Here is a 13,773-nt window from a genome sequence, read left to right as displayed (position 1 = left end):
AAAAAGCTGGTGATGGGTCGTCTAGCACAGACCCACCGCTGGAACCAGACAATTGATGAGGGAGAGAACTGTGACAGCGCCGTTCCTTCACTTGACCTCAGTCGCTCTCGTCTGCTCCCTCGTAACACTGCTCTTTATTGAGCTTACATGAATATGCACAAGTTCATTATGACGTCTTACACAGGTATGAACAAAGAGTACCAGTCTGTGCATAGTGTGTGTGTGTGTGTGTGTGCGTGTGTGTGTGTGTGTGTGTGTGTGTGTGTGTGTGTGTGTGTGTGTGTGTGTGTGCGTGTGTGTGTGTGTTCCAGATGTGACCCTGTGACCCCAAAGCTGGTGCTAAGAGTCCAGCGGTCCCCCTAACAAAGGGCTCTTATACTTAAGCAGATACAGAGTAGGTGTCCTCCTACACCATAAATCAATAAGAGAGGGTACGACCTCTCTCATGACCCCAAGTGGTGTGTGCATGCCAGAGCACTCTGGAAGGCACACAGAGTCTTTACAGACTACTAAGGATCAAACCTCTATCATTATGCAATCGATTCTAAAACTTTAAGCATATATGAGTAAATATTTCTAAGCATAAATGACAGTCAACAATATAAACCTTACATCTGGTTTTAATAACAGAATTTATTTGTTTCTCAAATGAGAAAGAGCTATCGAGAAACACTCCTAAATCTTTAGTTCTGAACTTTTCCAATGGGCCAGGGTCAACATTATCTGCTAATGCTAAATAGGCTGCCGTTATTAACTAATACTAATTTGATGTGAATTAGCATTATGCACTAATGTTAACATTTACTTTTTAACAATGTGAGTAGCTAATGCTAACACTATTTCCCTTAACTTTAAAAAATGTGCACGGCTAATGCTAACACTCTTTTCCCTAGCATTACAACAATCTGTGCTGCTAATGCTAAGTAGACCGCCATTAGCACCTACATCTGATTTAAGGCAAATACGCATTAGAACCTAATACTCATATTGTTTTCCTTTGCTTTATAGCAATGTGAGCAGCTAGTGCTAGGTAGGCTGATGCTTGCAGCTAATGCTAATTTGATGTGAATTAGCATTATATTAGTCGGGATTTAATGCTAAGTAGACTGCTATTAGTGGCTAACGCTAATTTTAGGTGAATAGGAATTGGCAGCTAATCCTAATACCATATTTTCTTGCTTTATAACAATGTGACCAGCTAATGCTAAGTAGGTTGCCGTTATTAGCTAATACTAATTTGAGGTGAATTAGCATTATCCGCTTATGCTAACAATTTTTTTTCGTACTTTTTAACAATATGAGTAGCTAATGTGAACAGTATTTTTCATTCAATTTTAACTTTTCCCCTGCGATGTGAAGAGTTAATGTTAAATAGGCTACCATTAGTGGCTATGCTAATTTTAGGTGAATAAGCATTGGCAACTAATGCTAATACCATATTGATAGAAGTAACTTTTAAGTTTAAACTGCAGATGTCTATTATTAAAAGATACCTCCGTTATAAAGCTTTCAAATGTATTAAAATGTTCATATATTTTTGTATCACATGCCATTACATCCTGACACACACACACACACACACACACACATACACATGCTAATAAGTAAGCTTGAAAAACAGGAAATGCTATGCAACTGTCTCTTGGTATAAATAAATCTGACTGCAATGCCTCGGGTGTGAGTATCACTCGATCACTCACCCGTGCACGTAGCTCTATAAAACTCCTTTTGACTGTCTTGTATTCCTTCATCGTATTTAAAAATGTCACACACCACTGACATTTAATTGGTCCTTCGAGCCGGACCGCCCTGCTAGACGAGAAAGGCAGGACAGAGACGACAGGGACAGTACTGAGGAAATGTGACTAGGCCCCCACCCAGACACCTCAAGCGAACAGCAAGAGTGTGGGGCTGAAATTTTTAACATTCATCAGTTACTTTTGGGTTCTGAATACAAACCAGAGGTAACTATTTACATAAATGGCAAACCTTACACAATGTTATGTGATACTGGCGCATGTATGACAGTTCTGACAGAAGAACCCCCGAGAACACACTTCTCAAAGGATGCCCGTGTGGTCACCTCAGCCTCCGGGCACACCACCACACAATTGTTAACACAAAAGTTAGACTTCCTACATGCAAACAGCGACCGAAAGTGCAAACTACAATGCATTATTGACTCTAGCTGCCCGGTAAACCTATTAGGCCGTGACGGACTGATGAAGCTAAGAATAGGAGTAGTTCCTGAAAGCAATGGCATGAGAGCAGAATTAATGCTCTCAGAATCACACACGCTCGTGTGTCACGGGGATGGTGAACCACACTATTATTGGACGCTGGCTTTGCCATCCTCTAAACAGCTAATTACAATAACTGAGAGATATTTACCGCGAACATCAGAAGTAATGCCGCACAATGAACTACATCATACTCTGCGTTTTAAACAAACACCAGGCCCTGACCCAGAGTATGACACTCAGGTCCACCGTCTAGGACTACAGAAACTAACCTTGCAACACCTTTATGTTACAAAAAGCGGAAATGCTGTGTGCTCGGTAATCCAACCCCCCAGAGTAAGAGATTTAAATAGGATGCCTGCCCCACATGTTTCCACAGCAAAAAACTCCCAAACACAATGGAAAGATCTAGGGATCGTTCTAAAACGAGTGCAGGATGATTATTATGAAAAGACAGAAGACACACATGAGGGCTGGCTTCAAGGCCGCAGGACAGGCTGTATGAGATACACTCTGGGGTGGGTTTTAAATGTAAAGCCCAGCACCCACCTAACTGACTCTCCAGCCTCATGCCTTGTAACTGAGAGGGCAGAATGATCGCTGTTGGCACCTGTAAATGAAACAGACATTGTAAACTTGCCAAAATCCCTATGGTCCACTGGACCAACAGATGTCGGCCTGATAAAAAACGCTGACTCAATACAAGTAAAGGTAATCTCAAAACACAGACCAATGAAGCCGCAATATCCACTATCTGCAGAAGCAAAAAACGGAATCCGCCCAGTTATAGCAGATATGGAAAAAGCAGGGATTCTCATAAAAACAAATAAAACAACGTGTAACACACCTATATTTCCAGTAAAAAAAGCAAACACAGGGAAATATAGACTTGTTCACGACTTAAGAGCAATTAATGACATTACAGAACAAATACCTCCTGTCGTGGCGAATCCACATACAATATTGAACCAAGTGTCACCCAGAGAAAAATGGTTCTCAGTCATAGATCTTTCTAATGCATTCTTTTCCGTGCCCCTGCACCCAGAGTCACAAGGGCTATTTGGCTTCACGTTTGATAACCAGAAATACACATACACACGCTTACCACAAGGTTTTCAAAATAGTCCAACACTATATGCGGAAGCTCTTAAGCACTCAATGTCTACTTGCACTCTGCCTGCTCCAGGAAAGTTCCTACTATACGTAGATGACATTCTGGTGACCGGAAACACGCAGGCAGACTGCAAGGCAAACACCCTCACCGTGCTATATCACCTAGCACAGCAGGGTCACAAAGTGTCACAACACAAGTTACAACTGTGGCAGTCAAAGGTCATATATCTAGGTCATGAACTGACAGGACAAGGCCGCAAACTGTTAGACAGCCGAAAAACAGCAGTACAAGAAGCCCCAAAACCACTAACAAAGCAGCAAATGATGAGTTTCCTCGGTCTCTGTAACTTTTGCAGAAGCTGGATTCCAGAATATGCTCTCAGAGTCCAACCCCTACAAGACTTAATATATGGGAAAAATCTAGCTTTAAGAGACAAACTGACATGGACACCTGATGCTGAAAAATCATTTCATGATCTGAAATCAGCATTACAAACCAGCACTGTCCTAGCATTGCCAGACTATGACAAACCATTTTATTTACATGTGGATGGCAGCTCTGGATATATGAAAGCTGTACTGACACAAGCCTTTGGGGATAAACAACGACCATTGGCATTTTATTCCTGCAAACTTGACTGTGTAGCCTCTGGTCTCCCCACCTGCGTACAGGCTTGTGCAGCAGCAGCAGAAGCAGTAAAAAAGTCAGCAGATATTATTTTGGGACATCCTTTAATAGTCAAAGTACCACATGCAGTCACCTCAATCCTGTTGCAAGCAAACTTATCATATCTGACACATGTAAGACAATTATCATACGTAGGTATTTTGCTATCACAATCGCACATCACCATAGAGAAGTGTGGCCAACTTAACCCAAGCACATTGCTTCCTGCAGAAATAGATGGTGACTCACATAGCTGCCTTCACAAGCTAGATGAGGAAACGAAACCACGTGCCGATATATATAGCACACCACAACCATCCTTTTTAGATATTTTTGTAGATGGGTCCGCAAGTAAAGACAACACTGGCCGAAACTGTGTAGGTTATGCTGTGACAACAATAGATACAGTCATTGAAGCACAGCCATTAACCTCCTCATACTCAGCACAAAGTGCCGAGCTAATAGCGGTAATCAGAGCCTGTGAATTACACAAAGATAAGGATGTAAACATCCACACAGACAGCCAGTATGTCTTTGCCGCAGTACACCATTTTGCTAAAATCTGGCAGAACAGAGGAATGGTAACATCCACAGGGACCCCAGTACAACATGGTGAACTTTTGAAAAAGCTTTTAGAAGTAATTATGTTGCCAAAACACCTAGCTCTATGCAAATGCGCTGCACATCAGAAAGATAATTCAGCCATTACTAGAGGGAACAATTTTGCAGATGAAACCGCAAAGGAAGCAGCAGGCAGAAAAACAGAAGTTCTCGCATTAACTTCCTCTCCTTTAATACCCATAACAGTACTGATAGACGAACAAAAGGCCGCATCACAAAATGAAAAAACCTCGTGGTTAAAGGAAGGAGCAACATTAAAGGATGATATCATGACATGTCATGGCAAACCGATTTTGCCGAAGTCCCTGCATAAAACTGCAGCGTTAGTGACACACGGTAATACCCACGTGTCAACAGCAGGGATGGTAGATATACTCTCTAAACAATTCTACACAAAAAATTTTGAAACTTCAGCAAAAGAGTATGTTAGAACATGCATGATATGTCAAAAACACAATGCCCAAGGGAATCTAAGGCCCAAAAGAGGTCATTTCCCCACTCCACCTCACCCTTTTCATACCATACACATGGATTTTATCCAACTACACAAGCACCAACAACTAGAGTACGCACTAGTAATAATAGATGTATTTTCAAAATGGCCTGAGATCTATTCAGTGAAAAAGGCTGACGCAATAACAGTAGCAAAATGTCTGTGCAATCACTATATTCCAACATACGGAATACCGAGCCTAATAAGATCTGACAATGGCACACACTTTGTGAATGAAGTAATATCAAAAGTCTCTGAAGCTTTAGGTTTCAGCATAAAACACCATTGTTCCTACCACCCACAGAGCGCAGGATTGGTAGAAAGAACAAATGGCACGATCAAACAAAGGCTAAGAAAATGTATGGAGGAAACTGGCCGCCCATGGCCTGAGTGCATAGGTTTAGTTAAAATGTGGATGAGATTAACACAGGGCTCAAACAAACTAACACCTTTTGAGATAGTACATGGGCGACCCTTCCCCCTCCCTGTTACCAGTGAGCCAATAGATAAATCAATAAGAGAAACAACATTAGCAGAATGGATGGCAAAGCTGCTAGAGAATAAAGAAATAATAACGAACAATCAACTGCCGAGTGATTCTCTTCCAGTCTCTTCCAGGTTGAAACCAGGCGACTGGATCCTGATCAAAGTACTCCAAAGAAAAAACTGGAGCACTCCCAGGTGGGAAGGCCCCTACCAGGTCCTGATCACCACGCCCACGGCATGCAAAATTGCTGAACGACCTTCGTGGATTCATCAAAGTCACACCAAAAGGGTAGAGCCTATCTAAAGCATAGACCCTAGTCTCCTCCAGACCTCTTTGTGTTCGCCCGGTGGGGGGTAGGGTGATCAGGTGGCAACACTCGTGAACCCACCTCTCTGGCCGGGGTCTACTCACTGGGGGTCTTGAGAGAGAGACACAAGGTCAAGAAGAAGAGACGCTCACCCAAGGGAAAATCATCCAATCAAGATGACCAACATGCTATTACCAACTCTTCTGAGCCTGCTGGTTGTCTCCCAGACACACGGGTTCAACCCTTGTAATGACACAGACGGACAGGCAAAGAAAACAGACGACCTTTACCTGTGTTACAACAAGACAAGCTTCACCTCTACCGTATGGATACCTTTTAACTCATTCTACATAGGAGGATACAAAGCCGAAGCCTGGAAAGGCTACGACTGGTACCTATCCAGTTCAGACGGAAACAACCCAGGATGGGACACCGTTTTCACTTATACTGGAAATGATTGGATGCCATATCAAAGCAGTCAACTGCAAGAATCAGCAAAAAACCTTTCAAAGCAAATGAACTTGACGAAGACAGCCGAACACCTGATCCTCAACTTCCACACGCTGAACAACCCATTGCTGGAGAAGCCACCAAAATCACAGAAAAGAACCCACCTGGTTCCAACGCTGGCAAGTAACTCTAACTGCTACCATCTGACCCTATTTATCTACAAGACCGGAAAAGATCCACATCACTTCGTGTCAATATGCAATAACATAACGAAAGGCATGGTCCCATCATCCACAGAGGCGCCACAGGAAGAAGACGAACCAAACGGAAGCCCGGCTTTATCTGCAGGCCCACTCTCAAAAACGATGAATACTGCCATAATAGTGGGACCAAAACTAAAGCCAGACGACTGGTTCCGAGTCACCACAGGGATCACAGGACACTCAAATAACTGGTTACTATTGGCAGAACAAGCAGCTCAAGATGCTAGTGATGACTGCATGGTCTGCCTAGGACCAAGACCAATACTGAGAGTGGTACCTGCACCTATGGAAGAAAACTGCCTGACAGCTGTAATGAACCATACCAACATTCAAGACAAGAACTGCACAAAATGGGACAGAATCTTTCCCATCACCAACGAAGAAAAAAGAAAACCCATATTCTCACAAGATGTGATGGTAGCAAACCACACCTGCATAAATATGATAGGCCCAGGAGAAAGGCTGGGAAGCCTCAACGCAACTAGCTGCCTAACCATTACAAAGGTGGACTCCTCATTCAAGCCACGAAGCAGAGCTGATGTCTGGTGGTGGTGTGGAGACCCAAACCTGTATGATCGTTTGCCTAACAACTGGATCGGCATGTGTGGATTGGTATCACTGTTGTTACCCATTCAGGTTGTAAAACTCAAAGCCACGGATATAACTATAACAGCAGGACGACTGAAGATAAACCCACGACAAAAGAGATCAGCACCAGAACAACCTGGACCAGACCCAACGTACATCGATGCCATAGGCATTCCCAGAGGAGTACCAGACGAATATAAACTAGTGGACCAAGTGGCTGCCGGTTTCGAATCGTCGGTGTGCTGGTGGTGTACAATCAACAAGAATGTGGACCGAATTAACTATATCCACTATAACGTCCAGAGACTAGGAAACCTGACACAATCAGGCTTCCATTCAGTGGCCGAGCAACTAAGAGCCACCTCACTGATGTCTTTCCAGAACAGAATTGCATTGGACATGCTACTGAGCGAGAAGAATGGGGTGTGTTCGATGTTCGGAGAGCAATGTTGTACCTTCATCCCTAACAACACCGCAGCTGATGGAAGTCTGACCAGAGCCCTAGAAGGCCTGAAGACTCTGAACGAGAAAATGAAGGAGCATTCTGGAGTTGACACTTCTACGTGGGACAACTGGATGGACATGTTTGGGAAATATCGGAGTTTGGTGTCATCAATCCTGGTATCTGTAGCAGTATTCGCAGCCATACTCACCTTGTGCGGATGCTGTTGCATACCTTGTATCAGAGCACTGATAAACAGACTTATCGCAACAGCCATAACTCCCCATGTCACATCCCCACCAGAGACTATGATGCTCCTTGAAAACAATGAAAGTGACACAGACTCTGAGGAAGAAGAGGACGACATATAAATAAGGAAAAAGAATTTATAATGTTGAACATTTAACTTTGCTAAATGACACTCTAGTTGAAAATGTACCCGCAAGTGACTAGAAGTTGATAAGATGCAAAATATTTGAACAACAGCAGGGAATGATAGAAGTAACTTTTAAGTTTAAACTGCAGATGTCTATTATTAAAAGATACCTCCGTTATAAAGCTTTCAAATGTATTAAAATGTTCATATATTTTTGTATCACATGCCATTACATCCTGACACACACACACACACACACACACACATACACATGCTAATAAGTAAGCTTGAAAAACAGGAAATGCTATGCAACTGTCTCTTGGTATAAATAAATCTGACTGCAATGCCTCGGGTGTGAGTATCACTCGATCACTCACCCGTGCACGTAGCTCTATAAAACTCCTTTTGACTGTCTTGTATTCCTTCATCGTATTTAAAAATGTCACACACCACTGACACATATTGTCTTAATTTCTAACAATGTGAGCGGCTAATGCTAAATAGGGTGCCGTTATTAGCTAATGCTAATTTATCCGCTAATGCTAACAATGTTTTTCTTATATTTTAAAAATATGAGTAGCTAATGCTTATACTATTTTTCCTTCAATTTTAACAATGTGATGTGTGTTACCGTTAATAACTATTGCTAATTTGATGTGAATTTGCATTATCAAATAATGCTAACTATTTTCCTTTGCATTATAACGATGTGAGGACTTATGCTAAGTAGGCTGCCATTACTAGCTAATGCTAATTTGACGTGACTTAGCATCATCCGTTAATGCTAACTCTTTCCCCTTGCATTATAACAATGTGAGCAGCTAATGCTAAGAAGGCTGCTTTTATTAGCTAATGCTAATTTGATGCGAGTTAGCATTACCCGATAATGCTAAAACTTTTCACTTCCCTTTTAACAATGTTTGCAGCTAGTTCTAAGTTGGCTGATGCTTGCAGCTAAAGCTAATTTGATGTGAATTAGTGTTATATTAGTGAGGAATTAATGCTTAGTAGAATGCCATTAGTGGCTAATGCTAATTTTAGGTGAATAGGAATTGCCAGCTACTGCTAAGTAGGTTGGAGGCCGCAGGAAACAAACAGGAAGTGAGTGAAGGACACAGGAAATGTTTCCATCTGTTCCTCCTCTATTAGACATTCTCTCCATACCTGAGAGTGTCCAGTCTCCAGCCTGGATCGTTCAGTCCAGCCGACAGCAGCTTAATCCCTGAGTTTCCTGGATGATTATAGCGCAGGTCCAGCTCTCTCAGATGGGAGGGGTTGGAGCTCAGAGCTGAGGCCAGAGAAGTACAGCCTTCCTCTGTGATCAGACAGCCTGACAGACTGCAGACACACAAAACAACAATCCATCTGTCAACAATCATTTTCTCTTTGTCACAATAACATCTATCAATTTACATCCATTCAATGTAACTGTATGTATAAGTGACAATTCCCAACAGACGCCAGCAGTCATCTTAAGTTGTTTAGCAGTATAAGGTAACAGCCTACAATATAGAGCGAAAGCCCCAACCATCAGACAATCCACTGTGAGCAGCACTTGGTGATGGTGGGAAGGAAGAACTCCCTTTGACACAAAGATCCTCCCAGTGAAAACAGGCTCCAGGAGAAGCATCTACCATGACTGGTTGCAGGGTGAGGGGAAAGAGAAGAGATGAGCTCAGAGAGACAAGAACAAAATACAAACTAGGGAGAGAGGAGACAAAAGTTAAGGAGATGCAGTAGTGACATATAAAAGCACCAGGAGTGAAAAGAGGGGAGTGGAGAAGAAGAGCAGAAGCATCATGGGAAGTCCACCAACATCCTGAGCCTATAGCAGCATAACTAGGGGATGGTTCAGGGTCACCTGATCCAGCTCGAACTATAAGCTTTATCAAAACGGAAAGTTTGAAGCTGATCTTCAAAGTAGAGAGGGTGTCTGTCTCCTGAACTCAAACTGGGAGCTGCTTCCACACCAAGTCCAACATAGCCAGGCTGAGTTGTTAGATTAGTCCAAAGTCAAGTCAGAAAGTCATTATTTGTGTCAAATGTAGAAATAACTAAAAAGTTATTTCTCAATCTGATATTAAAAAGTTTAAATGGTGAAAAAACCTGTAATGAAAACAGAAAGAGTCAATAAAAGCCTCTTTAGAGGGTCACCAGTTTAAAATTCAGACATTTAAACTGGTGATTCTCCTTCTCTGCTCCATTTCCTCTCTAGACTTCCTGTTCCTAGGAGGGATTTGATTGGCTGAACGTCCTTTTAGCCTTTCTTTAGTTCTTTGGGTGCTAATCAAAATGTATGAGTCATGTGACGTGACATAAGGAATTCCATAAGGAATGGAATGATGTGAAAACCATCACGGGCCACAACACCAAGAACAGCACATTGGGGGGGAATGTGGAGAAGGCAAACAAACTCAACTACGTCTTCAACAGGTTTGACGTCCTCCGACCACAGGTACAGCATGCCCAGGACCCACTACAGTTTGCATACAAACACTATGTGCCAAACTCCAGACTGACAGTGAAACATCAGGCCAGTGTTAGAAGATAAAGTTCACGAAAGTTTCTTAATGGTTCAGAAGATGTTCAGCAGAGGACGACTTAAAGATGTGTGTAGGAGCCATAATTAAATGTATTGAATTTTGATGATCACTGGGTTTTCATTTGTTTGGTTGCTATGGTGATGTGTAACGGAAGTCACGTGGGTGCTAGCGGTGAAATTAAGTGGGCGTTGTCAGTCTGTCATTCACTGGTTTGATTTTGACAGAGAGGAGGGCTGGGTAGCCGTAGTTTTTGTTGACCGCTGCACAACGAGTTTCCCCTTGTTGCATTAGAGCCTGTGATGTTTTAAGAGTCTGAATCGTGAGCCGATCACATTACTCTGTAAACTCTCAAAGCACTTTAATAAACAAGTAAGCAATTCCACCTCTCGCATTATTGCGTAAAGTTGACAGCGTGTCATGCAAATAGGCAGGCTCCATCCTCGGCCTCTAGCGACTGTGGAAGTTGCTACAATGTGCATGAAATGGAGGCTTCTGATTGGTCAGAATGAGCCTGTGAAAATGGGATGAACTTTGTATAAAGAAAGAAAACAAATTTAGTCTTTTCATGGAAATCTACCTTTTTAAAAGTGATTCCAAATCAAAACTAACGCCATGCCAGCTTGTAGCTTTGATTGACAGTGTGTAGAACAAGCCTGATGACACAAACTCCCAGAAAACCTAAAAACCAACATAATGCATCTCAAGGACTCAATTTTGCCATTTCTCCGCAACAGTTGCCCATAGTGGACCTCATCACAGCCACAGAAACCGCCATACGGATTAATAAATTATCACAGACAGAAGCAGAGCAAATCAGGATGAAAGTCTAAGCCACCCTCTCCAGTGCCAAAGTCCCTCCGTCCAACCTCACAATACAGGAAAAGAAGGCCGTCGCTTCCCTGAGAAGAGACCACAACATCACTGTTTCACCAGCTGATAAGGGAAGATGCACCGTGGTCCTAAACACTACAGATTACCATACAAAGATCACTACTCTCCTCAGTGACAACAATACCTACGAAGCCTTAAAGCGAGACCCCACAAGCAGCTACAAAAAGAAAGTTATAGCTTGCCTTCAAGACTTTGAAAAGGACAAAATCATTGACCGCCTTACATATCACCGCCTTTACCCAGGGGATGCCATACCCTGCATCTACGGACTTCCTAAAATCCACAAGGAAGCTGTCCCACTCAGACCCATAGTCAGCAGCATAAACTCAGCTACTTATAACATTGCAAAACACCTTGCTACCGTCCTTGCTCCTCTCGTGGGGAACACCCCACATCACATCAAGAACTCCACCGACTTCACCGACAAGGTCCAGAAACTTACCCTGGATCCAGATGAAACCATGGTGTCCTTTGATGTAGTCTCTCTCTTCACTTGCATACCCACTGAAGGAAAAAATGTCCATCCCGGTTTTCCCTCCAAGGCACGAGCGATAAGCAGAGTTCTGTCCTTTCCTTCTAAGATTCCTAATTATTTAAAGTAACACTCAGGTATGCCATTCAGCTGGGTTAGTTACGACGTCGGGAGCAGCTTGGGAGAACAAGGAAACACAGACTGCTTCAGGTTGTCTTCCCAAATCGACTCAAAGGTTTATTTAGTACATAACAGCTTATATAGAGGAAAAAAAGGTTCGTGTGTCAGCAGGTTCTCAGTTCAAACCGGTACAGACCAAATAAGGAAACGTCTTCCTGCCTTGTGAGCAAAGAAGTATCCTGTGTGTAGTTTATCAGTTCAGCTACAATTTATGATCATCCCAGCAAAATACACTCCTAGACATAAAATACAGAGTTCTTTCATTAGTGAATTCTGAAACAAACCACCTGGCCTTTAACGAGCCTTTTTCTAAGAGATAAAGAAGGGAGGATGGGAGTAAGGAAGTGGTCTCGTCTCTGTGGTATTTTCGACCTTGGGGTACCAGCTTGTGAGTCTTACACATTAATTCTTGGGTCACAGAGAAAGAGAAAAACAACTAGTAGATGGGCCTTATTGAGTAACAGTTTTCCTGTATAAAACAATATCCTGTAAATGCTAACCGTGGTATCAAAATATCACAACACCCACCACGGAGGCCGTGGAGACTGTTAGAAAACGACTACAAGAAGACAGCTCCTTGGAAGACAGGACCAACTTCACACCCGATCAGACCTGCACACTGTTAGACCTCTGCCTCACCACTACATATTTCAAATACAACGAAGGCTTTTACAGACAAAAACATGGCTGTGCCATGGGCTCCCCCGTGTCACCTATTGTAGCCAACCTTTACATGGAGGAAGTGGAAAGGAAGGCTCTTGGCTCTTTCAAAGGAAGAGTACCCAGCCACTGGTACAGATATGTGGACGACACCTGGGTCAAAATCAAGACACAAGAAGTGGAATCCTTCACTGCGCACATTAACGCTGTGGATAAAAACATCAAGTTCACCAGGGAAGACACAAAGGACGACTGTTTGCCTTTCCTGGACTGCGCTGTGCACATTGAAGAGAACGGCAACCTCAACATCGAAGTTTACCGGAAGCCCTCACATACGGACCAGTACCTCCTCTTTGACTCCCATCACCCTCTGGAACACAAACTTGGAGTAATTAGGACCCTACACCACCGGGCACAACATGTTCCCTCTAAGCCTGAAGGGAAAAAGAAGGAACACACACATGTAAAGGAAGCACTCAAAACGTGCGGCTATCCTAAATGGGCGTTCTTAAAGTCAGCAAAGAGGCACAGAAAAGAAGACCAGACACCAGCGAGGGAGGATAAGAAGGACAGACGCAACAACATTGTCATCCCCTATGTAGCCGGTGTATCAGAGAAACTCAGGAGAGTTTTCTCCAAGCACAACATCCCAGTGTATTTCAGACCCAGCAACACGCTCAGACAAAAACTGGTTCACCCGAAAGACAAAACTCCAAAACACAAACTTTTTTCTTTTTTTTTTTCTTTTTTTTTTCTTTTTTTTTTTCAAGGTTGGCAAGTATGGCCACAACACCTCACTTTTTTTGCCACATGTATCCAAACCACGTCTCAGCTGTTTGTGGAGGTAAAATACATCCGCACAATTACGCTCAGCCATTGTCGTGAGTGCGCGCGCCAAGGGGCTGCGAGACATTTATACAGCCGTATTTCGCACATGACTATGAAAGGCGGAAGAGGAAGTAGTTCCTTTGAATGTAGAC

The 13,773-nt window shown here is 42.9% G+C and overlaps 1 protein-coding gene and 1 pseudogene across 2 annotated transcripts in view; one reads left to right on the top strand and one right to left on the bottom strand.

Annotated features, from left to right (window-relative positions):
- Window positions 1-13,773, bottom strand: part of LOC146577969 (uncharacterized) — a 31,415-nt pseudogene that overhangs the window by 3,783 nt on the left and 13,859 nt on the right. The window contains exon 6 of the transcript XR_014891326.1: window positions 9,212-9,450. The product of XR_014891326.1 is annotated as an uncharacterized LOC146577969 (transcript). The remainder of the gene's footprint in view (window positions 1-9,211; window positions 9,451-13,773) is intronic.
- LOC146577970 (uncharacterized) lies at window positions 6,105-8,042 on the top strand. The gene has a single exon (XM_085249765.1). It carries the CDS (start codon window positions 6,105-6,107, stop codon window positions 8,040-8,042), a length of 1,938 nt encoding a protein of 645 aa, XP_085105891.1.

The sequence above is a fragment of the Mchenga conophoros genome, linkage group LG3 (genome assembly GCF_057382185.1).
Source record: "Mchenga conophoros isolate Kocher_MC1m ecotype Shallow Benthic linkage group LG3, M_conophoros_male_GT1.1, whole genome shotgun sequence".
In the NCBI taxonomy this organism is placed as follows: Eukaryota; Metazoa; Chordata; class Actinopteri; order Cichliformes; family Cichlidae; genus Mchenga; species Mchenga conophoros.
Note: the sequence above shows the minus strand (reverse complement) of the source record. Positions and strands in the feature narration are given on the sequence as shown.